The 11,597-nt window shown below is 40.1% G+C and overlaps 3 protein-coding genes across 4 annotated transcripts; 2 read left to right on the top strand and 1 right to left on the bottom strand.

Annotated features, from left to right (window-relative positions):
- The first annotated feature begins 281 nt into the window (after nt 1-281).
- Nucleotides 282-1,288, top strand: LOC135167150 (SNAPIN protein homolog). Its single transcript, XM_064130030.1, has 2 exons — nt 282-598; nt 958-1,288. Exons 1-2 carry the CDS (start codon nt 447-449, stop codon nt 1,286-1,288), a joined length of 483 nt encoding a protein of 160 aa, XP_063986100.1. The 5' UTR covers nt 282-446.
- Nucleotides 1,289-1,337: 49 nt separating this feature from the next.
- On the top strand, nt 1,338-2,534 carry LOC135167146 (methyltransferase N6AMT1). The gene has a single exon (XM_064130026.1). It carries the CDS (start codon nt 1,338-1,340, stop codon nt 1,995-1,997), a length of 660 nt encoding a protein of 219 aa, XP_063986096.1. The 3' UTR covers nt 1,998-2,534.
- Nucleotides 1,639-9,432, bottom strand: LOC135167135 (EGF-like domain-containing protein 1). 2 transcript variants are annotated; one of them, XM_064129995.1, is made up of 5 exons: nt 9,186-9,432; nt 5,500-5,589; nt 4,835-4,936; nt 3,097-4,649; nt 1,639-3,023 (listed from the first exon to the last, which is right to left on the bottom strand). In XM_064129995.1, exons 2-5 carry the CDS (start codon nt 5,570-5,572, stop codon nt 2,679-2,681), a joined length of 2,073 nt encoding a protein of 690 aa, XP_063986065.1. In that variant the 5' UTR covers nt 5,573-5,589; nt 9,186-9,432; the 3' UTR covers nt 1,639-2,678. The 2 variants fall into 2 exon arrangements, with proteins under 2 accessions (XP_063986065.1, XP_063986064.1); XM_064129994.1 differs by lacking the exon at nt 9,186-9,432 and adding an exon at nt 9,005-9,144.
- Nucleotides 9,433-11,597: the final 2,165 nt, after the last annotated feature.

Raw genomic sequence — 11,597 nt, forward strand, 5'->3', positions numbered from 1 at the left:
CGACGCTGACGCCTCTCACCACCGGGGTCAGTATTAACATTAGTGGAAGCCAATGCTTTAGTCTATATGGTTTGTCAAAACACTGGACAAATACCTGGGAACGCCGTGCGCCACTGTCGATTCTGGTGGCTGGCTGAACTACCCATTTATTTCCGAACATACATAAAACCACTACATGTACAATAATGTACTAACGATATACAATCAGACACATTAGTTATTTGTTCCATTTGCAACCCCCCGCTGGCTCAGTACATTGAGGTAGACTCTCACAACAACACATCCGCCATTTTTGTCAACACACTCTCTCAGCGCCCCCTACAACTTGTTCTAAATCGAGATATTTCGAGTTCGATTTTTTCCAATTCGAGTTTATTTGTGTGATAAAGAATGTTCGGAGGTTTTATCTTGCTCGTATAAGGTTAACCCTACGACAACCCCGAAGGATGGATGTTGACACAGCTAGTGATAATACATCAATCGACGACAAAACCGAGGATTTCTGTGAGAACCCTACACGAGATGCCCTGACAGAGGGGCTCATGAGCCTGCTGAAGCCCACAGTCGATCAGCTGGACGAACGCATTCGAGCCACCAGGTGAGTACCATTCATTCACACCCTCCCTTGAAAATAATCAACCCTTCTTGACCACTCCTAATTTCACGATTTCGTTGTCAGTGCCTTACGTAATATTTAAATTGTTTTGTAGCTGACTAAATTTTAAGATAAAAGTCCCTCAACCATTGCATATCAATAGGATTAATGTTGTTAATGAGATAAATCCTAATTGAATGAATAAATGGATAAATATATTAATGTCACTATCAAAGATTAATTTTGTCATAATGAAGTTACCTTAAACTTCAATGGTGCTATCACGCGGGGAAGTAACCTCAAAAATGTACTTGATGAATGACTTCTGGTCATCAATAACCTAACGCGATGATTCCTTCCAGAATAAGTCAGATAGAGCTGAAGCAACAGATCGAGTCATTGACAGAGGAGCTCGTGAAGATCTCTGAGTACCTCCAGTGTCCCTTCGAGCTCGATAGTTACGTGAAGAAGCTGGTGAATGCCAAGCAACGAGTGACAGTGGTCAGTAACATCCTCCAAACCACCCAAGAACGATTGAACAAGGTACACGACGCAGTGGAAAAGGACACAGCAAAGAGAAAAGCTCTGTTGGATCACAGTCCTATGTACACCACTTCTCGAAGCTCTCAAGACCTTCCAGAGGCTGAAGAAACTACTCAACCTGGACCTTCAGAAACCGATCCAGCAGAGTAACTTCCTCGTCCCAAAGAAATAAAAATCAAAGGAATCGCATGATTCGAATATGAATTTAAAAATGGAAACTCCAATAGTCAGACTTTCTGATCTTGACTCTCAAACTGTCTACGAGCCCTCAGAGGACTCGTTTCTACTGCTAGATAGTTTGGAAGCCGATCTCAATAGTTTCGCGAACTTAAAGCCAAATATCTGCTTGGAGATTGGCAGTGGCTCTGGCGTTATCATAACAGCTCTAGCAATGGCATTCAAACGAAATAATTGGCCTGGTTTATTTATCGCTGTTGATATTAATCCAGACGCTTGCAGAGTTACTAAAAATACGAGTATTATAAATTCAACGAGTGTAGATATCGTTCGAATGGATTTGGTGTCGTCCCTGAAGGCTAATCATTTATTTGATATATTGATATTTAATCCACCATACGTTGTAACCGACTCTAGTGAGATTTTTGATGAGAGACTCATCAGCAAGACGTGGGCTGGGGGGAGGGATGGTCGAGAAGTTATGGATCGATTGTTTCCGTTAGTACCAACGTTATTGTCCAGTCAGGGAATCTTTTATTTGATTGTTATCAAGGAGAACAAGCCGAGTGATATCATAGGTATTTTTCAGGGGCTTGGAATGCGTGGAGGTGTGGCTGCAGAGAGAAAAGTGCGTGGAGAGCACTTGTATGTTCTTAGATTTGTTAAGAATTCCAAACAGTGATGAAGTAGAATATTTTTCTGATTATCAAACTTAAAGAATATCTACCAGCAGAAGAGCTTTTTGGAAATATTTAATTCTAGGAGAGTCGAAAAATCACATCTTCAGATGCGACATGTATACGATATCTGAAAGTCCTCCTAAAAGCGATTGTAAAACGAAATTAATCCATGAACACTTCGCTGCTGCTTTTACCCCTGAAAGCATTTTGGCGTTCACAATTTTAATAGTTTTAACTATAGTCATTCCCACTACGGAACACATAGATATTCTATTTTTGAATTTCTATTCTTCTCTGTTTATTGTACATTATTTTTCACAAATTATTTATTTCCATTTTCACGTTGACGTTTCAATGGAACTATGATATTTATAGCGTATAATGGAAATGATATGTAAATGAAAACTCTAAAGCTTTTCTTCGTTTTATCAAAAGTATAAAATAAGAGAAACATCATGTTATTTTGTACATTATCTAAGAAAAAGAAATAAACTATATATGGGCATAAAGTAACTGTTTAGGCACATGGAAAGGTGGAAGGAGAGGGGGGATATTCTTGAAGCGAATGGTGCAACTCAATTAACTGAACACACGAGTGTCAATGGCATTCTCAAAACTTTCTGAATGATGACTATCTCGATTACTCTAATTATTCAACTATGATCAACTTTGATGTATTAATTTTAATGGACCCCCAGCGGGTACTCAGGATTTTTTTCCCTTGATATTTTCTGGAGCTTCAGGTACATAACTGCAGCACTCGAGGTGGTGATGACGAGGATGGAGAGGATGAATGAGAAAGAGGTGTAGAAGCCCGTGTAGCTCATGCAAATACTCTGCTCGAAAGTTAATTCTGCAATCGCAGTTTCTTCCAGACTTTCGAGGGACTGACTCGACGCTAGGGATAAATCGTCGGGCATTATCACACGGAATCCACGGGACATTCGTAGTGGTTGCGATAGAGCACCTGACGATACGTTTGAGGGAGCGTACGAGAGGTCTCTTCTTCTTCTACCTGGTTCGATTTGCTATCAAGAACAAGAAATTTATTATTGTGAATTGAGCTTAAAGGCAAAAAAATATTTACAATTAATTAGTTACCTGATTAGCTTCTGGACAAGCCTCGCAATCCGTCTTACAAAGTTCTACATTGCACTCAATAAATAGATCCATAACATCAGGGAACTTGAACGCCTGGAAGAAGGCATAAGCGATGATCGAAGCCCCCGTGTTCATAGTCTCCTTTGTTTTTTGGAAAGCCCCGAACAACTTAGGTTTCAGGATACACCCCCTCTCGTCCGTCAACTGCACCACATTCGTGGAGTCCTCATCTCTAGCCACGCAGTCCCTGACTTGAAGATCGAACGCCGGATCTCCCTCCACCGAAACCACAAGAGTCATAGGTTCTCCAATCTTAACGAGACCACTGGCTGCAGGAGCGAAGGGTCCCTTCCCAACCTGAATGTCCAGTTTTGCCGTAGCCGTGTCGCCACTGAACGTCACAATCTCCTGATTCAACATATCCACTGACAAACTCACTGTTAATGGCTTCTTAATGTTCCCCTCCCACAGACAGCGCACCCTCCTAACGGTGTCCCAGACCTCCTGAATCCCCGGCTCATTTTGAAGAACAAGAACATTTTCCAAATACGACTGACCCGCCTCACCCTCGAAATCATTGATAAACTCAGTTCCACACGAGTCGAGACTGACCGTGAAACTGTACTTCGTCTGTCCTGAGTTCTCAGCTACATATCGACACTCAGGAGTTCCATAAAATCCCTTGGAATAAATAACTCCATCGAACTGTCTGTTGAATTCAATATTTATTGTCATCATGGTCTTGCTGCACTCCACCTGGAGCTCGTGAATATGCGGAGGGTGCTTCAAGTCGTCATCGTCAGGTGCAGGTGTTGGAGTTCCTGGTGGTTGAGTCGGGCTTACGCCCGGTGTACCAGGCCGGCCTGGAGTTACACCCGGAGTTCCTCCAGGGGTACCAGGCCTTCCTGGAGTTATACCCGGAGTCCCTCCAGGTGTGCCTGGCCTTCCTGGAGTTACCCCGGGGGTCCCAGGTCTCCCTGGAGTTACACCCGGGGTCCCAGGTCTCCCGGGGGTTACGCCCGGTGTTCCTCCAGGTGTGCCTGGTCTCCCTGGAGTGACTCCAGGACCGGTCGGCGTTGGAAATCCTGGAAACGGACTTGGTGATGGATATCCGTAAGAATCAGTCCCTCCGCCCCCGGGCGAGGGATACCCCCCAGGTGATGGAGTTGGAAAGCCCGGAGATGGAGTTGACGACGGATAACCAGAAGTGGAGGGATATCCGTACGAAGTTGACGGTGGTAAATATGTTGTCGAAGATCCAGGATAAGCCACAGGTGGTCCAGAGGGACCAGTAGCACCTGTTGAACCGCCGAAGGGCCTGGGTGGACTGCTGGGATAGCCTCCTGATGGAGTGAATCCGGATGACGAGGGGGGAATATAGGTGGGCCTTGGAGATGAACTGAATGACGGCTGAAAACTTGGGTAACCAGTTACCTCGTTCAATCCTGGTGACGGGGATGGCTCACCCGTTGGCGCTGGCTGGAATGGCCTCGGTTTTTCCGGGGGCCGTTGACTACCGTAAGGCGGCAAATACCCATTACTCTCCTGTCTTGCTGTTCCAACCAATTTTACCTCGTTAATTACTGCTAATTCACACTTTCACTCGTAAGACAAATCTCGACTGTTTCTAGTCTAAATTTGCTAGAGGGAAGTGACGAGTCTCAAGTCAGATGTAAATTAGGCTCATCTGTAATGGTGTGCATAAACGAATGGATTGAATAATGCTCATCACACTCACTTTTGCGGGCTCCTTGACGATAAATACCCTGGATCCAATCGAGGATGTTACGGGCCATTATGTCAGATGGAGTGTCGGGTGACCCGACGAGCCTCGTCCGCTCTGGCGAGAAAATTATTTAATTATTTTGAGTAGATTTCGCTGCACTCATTTCCATCTGTTCAGTAATAAATCAATTTAGGGGGGGCGGCGTTAATGATAGGGGAAGGAGGATTACTCCTCGTTCTCTGCTACTGTTTTTCTGACGCTATTCAACGATGAATAGAACTATGATCTTTTACCTCGGCCTGCAATTATGAAGGTACGAAGCTGGGGACCATATAACACTGCAGAGACACTGTTATTGCATCAGCTTGGTAAATGATTTATTATTCGAAGGAAACATTAAATAATTAAATTTCTTAATTCAAACGCGTAAAAGAAATCTCAATAAATTCGCGGTTAACCAGAATCCGCACTTCCCGATTTTTATTAATGCCATAGACCAATTAATATCTTTCTTTACAACTCATATTCTTCAAAAATTGTTCTGATGAAAAAGGAAACTCTGAACTTTAGTCCCATCTCGCAATAATGAACGCAAGAACCTGAGGAAGAATCAACGCTCCAGGGATATTATTACAGCATAAGTTTAACGACAATTTTATTATTTAAATTGAACTTACCATATTCGCGTGTGTGTGCGAAACTCGAGAGGGCGATCACCGCGGTACACAGAAGTGCTGCGTTGCACCTCATCCTTGTTTCTGATTAAACTAGAGAGAGATGAGAATAAAATATAAACACATAGAAAATGCTGGAGGCATAATGACGATAAAATTACACAATACTTCGCGTAGGTAACTATCGATCATCGCAGATGATGATCATTGAGAAAGTAGAAAGCGAGCATTATCCATTGTGAAATGAATGAGCAGAGGATATTCCATCCTTGAGGAAATTCTGTCGTTTAATGAAGAATATAGAATTGTGATAAGCCGAGTGTCGATTGAAAAATCCATAAACATCATTATGCAATTGTCATGTGTACTCAATGATTTGTTGAGGTATTTGATATGATTGCAGATTAGTGTAGTGGAATAGCCCACGGTCTGGGGAAATAAGGGTAGAATAAATAGCGAACTTTCACTGTCACGAGATTAGATGTTAACTTTCCTGTCGCTGTGACCTTGTATCCGATATCCCGGTCATGAGCTTTTCACTATTGACGATACATGGTACTCAGTTTCAGCTATTATTCAATCGATTTTTTTTATTCACCAGAGTGATCAGATGATACCGTGCGACAGAGCGAGATGAAAGCCATCGAGTGCGGAGGAGTCGTGCGAATAATCTCCTGTGGATGTACATGGAGTAAAGGTGAAAGGTGAAAGTCTCATTCGTGTATACTCATCTTGATGGCACGATCTTGAATACATGTGCCTCGATTCTCTTTGCAAAAAAATATTGAGGATAGTGGGTATAAAATAAATTGAGGGGAAAAAAATTGGATAATACGGTGGATAGAAATTTGCCGATTTCGAGATCTCAGGGGAGATCAAATGCCTGCGATTATTGGAGAGGAAGGGGTGGGAGATAATGTGAGGTTTTAATTAAAATTTCTGTGGTTACTGTTTGAGGTAATTATTGGAAATTAATTCACGGGTAATTGTGTAATTGCAGGGGGTTTCTGTAATTTTGTAATCAGCGAATTATTCACTCGATAATGATTCAATTTCAGGATTTTGATGACTGAGGGACCAATCAGTGGGGACATGCTAATGAATTGAGTAATGGTTCGTGCAATGTCTCGGCATTATTACTGACGAAAATGATAATTATGAAGAATAGTAATTTCTTTGACCTTTGCGATGATGATTCCCCACTGATGGGTCTTACCAAACAGTGACAATTTAAGGAGTATTGGGAAAATGTAAAAATTTATGTGTCGAGGAGGAAATATATCATTTGACAGGTTTCACAATTGAGGACATGTTGGCAAAATTGCACACTTGCAAACTGGTCTATGAAAATAAAATTGGAAAATTGTCGACAGTTTTTTCGGCTGTTTCCTAATACTTCTATGGGGTTATAAGACCTACAATTTTATTGATTTAGCCTTCCCCCTAGAGTGGGTTACCTCTGGTACTGAGGAAACATTGAAATTTATGTACCAGAGGTGGAGAATATATACTACAGGGGATTTTACAATGGTGAATAGTTACTTGTCGCTGTCTAATTATCCGCCAATTAACACTGACTCGAGTGATGTTTCAGCAGGGGTGGGGGAATTTTTGCGTAAAACCTCGCGGGAGCTTGGGAGCTGTATCATCTTGACTTAATAATCGTATCATTGTACCCCGGCTTCGTGGTATAATTATCGTGCGAATTCGTGATATTTAAGCTGTCGTCCGTGCAACGATTGCCTTCAAGTCCGTTTTTTATTTTTTATTTCCCCCCTGCAGAATATATAAATTTTTTTTTAATTTCACTGTTGTTTTTTTATTTTATTTCATTTGCGGTTGGTTCGAGAGCAGCTTCATCTGTACCACAGCTGAGTGTACACGCCCCCGGGGGCTATTTCAGATGTGGCAAGACGGTTTATATTATATCCTGTATATACCTTTGCGATACCACAAATGGCTTGACTTTTCAAGATGAAAATTTCACGGATTTGCGTGAATTATTTTTTTTTCATTCTCTTCCTTCTATTTTCTTTATTGCCCATTTTATTTTATTTCTGTTTGTTTTTATTCAAGGACATGACGAAATGTTAGATACTTTCTCACTTTGTGTACGTAATTAGGCTCTCACTTGGGTGAATTTAACGTCCGGAAATGAGTTGCCTAATCAGACACATGAGCTGAAACTACTTTGAATAAATCTTCAGGTTTAAATTCCACATAATCGAGATTGTCTCATTGTCTGTGTGAACATTCATTGATACACATAATCATTCTCATAAATTATACTTCACACGGAGGGCAATCCATTGTGTCACTGAGCTGATTAATTTACCTAACTTTTTTTCTTGTAACAAGAAGACACAGAATAATTATTCCTAATTAATAACGTCTTGATAATAAAAGGGAAAATATAATTTTTATCTGGATTAATCTTTCCCAACTAAATTTAGAGCCGTAGAATGAAAATAAGTTTGAAAAATTAATTTAGATGACCTGAAAATGGTTGTGGTTGGTATTATTTTCCAGTCTTATAACCAGTAATTTAATCTTACTGATAATTCCCGTACGCACTTTAGGATGAATCAAGAAATCACGGAATAAAAGGTGAAAATGCGAATCAACCTTTCAGAATCTGCGCGGCGGAGCGAAGCTGGGCCATGGTCAGGTGCATCGTTTTGGTTATTTAATTACCTCGTTAAATCACAAAACTGTGAATATTTTATTTTTACATACAGACAAAAACTTGGTGCTCATGCAATTTCCCCATACAGTTAATACCAAAACTTTGAATATTCGTGGAAAATTCAGTAAAAGTGAATAGAGTCAGTATGTGGTCAGCCGATACAGTGTGAATAAATGGTTTATAACTTTCGTTATAAGCTTTCAACGGACATAAATGTTGCGATTATACATGCATTATAATATTCAATGGTGTCGAGTGAGATCTTGAAGACGATGGAGATATTCGTAGAGATCTAACTGATGATTTTTATCCATCCGATGGATTAGATGGCGAAAGTCAACATAATGCCGCGTCTGTTCATGGGGAACTTGTTGCCTATTGACCTGACGACTATCACCAATTACCATTACTAACTGATTGATCACTCGTCCCACAACAATTTAACCTTTTTACCTAATAATAGAAAGTGGATGGGATTGCGTGAATTGGCGGATTACAATTGTCAAAAACAATTTTTATTGAGAGATCTTACGAGATGTTGGAGATTCTCTAGGAGCGTGAGAAGTACACATCACTCCTTATATAATTGTGGAACAATTGAACTAGATCATAATGTCTCAGTAGCGCGCTCGTAATTTATAAAAATGAACTCCAACTTTAATAAAAATTTAAAAGGAAATTTTTCTGGTCACTTATTGTGTTTAATAAAATTTCTATTTGCGAGAAAATTATCTTCGAGGGGAATATATTCTATATGTTATTGCAATTGGATTGTTAGAATTTTTCACAAACTGCAGGTACAAGTAGACGAAGGGTACGAACCTCCACAAATGCGTTGAGTGCGGCACCAACAACTCGAGTAAATCAACCAAAAACTCTACCACTATTTAATTGAATCTGTCAGGATGTAGGCGCATAAGCGCTTACTTGAGAAAGGTGAGAGTGAATAGCTGAGAGCATCTTCATTCGTTCTTTATATAGGTATTGTACCCCCTTTACTCACCCGACTCTGTGCCTGCTTCATGTATACACGTTGAAGAAAGAGGGCCAATCCAACTCCTACCACAATCCCCAGGACGCTTTTTATATTCCACCTAAGCCGGGCATTTTCTAGAGTGTACATACCCCCCAGGTGCTACTAGGCCGTCTCACCGACTCTCAAGTAATTTTGCATAGGTATGATTTTGAATATGCGCGCGTGCCTCTCGTTAGCATTAACCATTGTCCACAACCGCCAGGGTCACGTGAGATTTGATTTTGATTATCGTCTAAACTGCTCTGCAATTGAGTTAAGAGAGTTATTTCGAAATGCTGATGTGGTCGTGACATGCACGTTAATTTTTAATTGAAAAATCTTGTGCTCTAACGAGGGTCTTACAGAACTGTAATTGATTTTATAAATTTTCGTTGAAATGTCTTTGTTCGAGAAATCCTTTTTTGCTATTACCGCACAGGTCCAGCAAGGCTGAAACAAAAAAGAATCGTGAATTCGATACGACATGGTATTTTAAAGACAGTCACTACTTTCGTGAATAGATTATGGTAAAAGCGAAACTAAATGCAGTCATTGGAGACATTGATATTTTAATTAGAATGATTTTTCGAAGAGATGCACAATGATCTTCACGTGTACAACTATTATTTATGTATTCTTTTGTCACTATAAGGTGGTGGAATTTAGCGTACGGGAACAATTCAATTAACCGTTCATACACATTCATGCACCCCTGAAATTCACTTTCTAAATATGTTCCCAATTACTCAATTTCAAATTCATTGAGGTAGCAAAAACGGGTGCTCGAAACATTCAGGCTAATCACCGTCTCAAATACCACAAAAGTGCTATGTTATATATTATCACCAATAATTGTTCCTCTTAAATACGTAAAACCTTGAATTAACGTCATATGAATTATATTTTTCTAGCAATAACAAGAGCCACACCTTAATTAGACATTATAAATTTGAGAAATGCAAAAACCTGGAGTAGAATAGATCAAGTGTAGCAAACACGATATTACATCACGAATCACTTTAGCTCGAGGGTAAACGTTGATATTCTTCATGTCAGTTGATGCGGTAAAGGTCAGAGATGGACTGAATTATCAGGACATCGGCATAATAAAAATTTCGGCTGAGCACTTAAGTTTTTAACAGTGTCCATAAATATGATACATCATTATGTTACATCGGTCTCGTAAATTCGAAATTCTGCATGTAATACTTTTTAAAATGAAATGAAAAAATATGAATTTTTTGCATAAAATTATTCCTAATCAATCGTCAAATAACAGGTGTTCAATACGGAAGTCAAACTAATCAAGTCTCATTCGACAATTCTCTCCAAAACAAATATCAAACTTCTGTACCCGCAAATTGTGCTAAATACACATATCGCAGTCGCCTACCATAAATTATTTGCCTCGAGATGTATCGGTAAACATTGCGTAAATTAAGGAAAATAGGAAATTCGTCCGTTTGAAATAGAGAGTGCCTGGGAAATCTCGAGGTGAAAAGCCGTAAAGAGTTATGTGTCGTCGCGACAACGTCATACAAATAAAAATCAAACAGGTACCATTGTCGGTGCATGTGTAATATTAATGAATAAATTATACTGAAGATTCCACCACAAGTGGCTTCATCTGGGATTCGGATTTTTTTATGAATTGAGGAAGAATTGTTCGGTTGGACTGAACATGGATTGCGGTAACTTTCCCTGTCTCATAAACGGTTCAACAAGACGAAACCAATTTCGAGGGATTATTTATGAGGGAGATACATCAGGTGGAGATGATTTTTTGCTTTGTTTGTCAGAGATTATCATGTTCGCAACTTTTCTCATTAATTTTAGGAAGACAATACGCCCAGTGTGCAAATGTTAATGGGGTATCGACAACTGTTTCGATTAGGTTGACAGCGAATATTATTCCTGAAGTGACATTTCATTGTTAAAGATCTTCAGTTAAAATTTCTTAAACATTTTTAGCCTTCGATGGTACAGTCCAAAGCTTTCCATTTTCACGAATAAATTCTCCGAAAAATTTCAATTGTAAAAAATACTCGTTCGCGGGTAGGGAAGGATAAGGGTAAACAGCACGGCGGGGCAAAACGGTATCTATTGCTCAGTAGACAAATGAGTTGATCCTCCCAATCACAAATTTCTCCCTCAAATTTAATGAATCCTATTAAATTAAATGGTGGAATAATAGACCAAATGAATGAATATTTTCATCAACAATCTATTACCAACCGTTAACAAGCCCTCACTACCCACATAATCAACAACCGATCGCGTTCACCAGGTTCTCCACCAGTAGATGTCCTCACCTGTCCGACCAACCTGTTCACTTCGAGATGCTGTTTTCGGCATGCTCTCCCCATTGAAATTCCATCATCTGAAAAAATGGAGACACGA

Source organism: Diachasmimorpha longicaudata, chromosome 11 (assembly GCF_034640455.1).
Source record: "Diachasmimorpha longicaudata isolate KC_UGA_2023 chromosome 11, iyDiaLong2, whole genome shotgun sequence".
In the NCBI taxonomy this organism is placed as follows: Eukaryota; Metazoa; Arthropoda; class Insecta; order Hymenoptera; family Braconidae; genus Diachasmimorpha; species Diachasmimorpha longicaudata.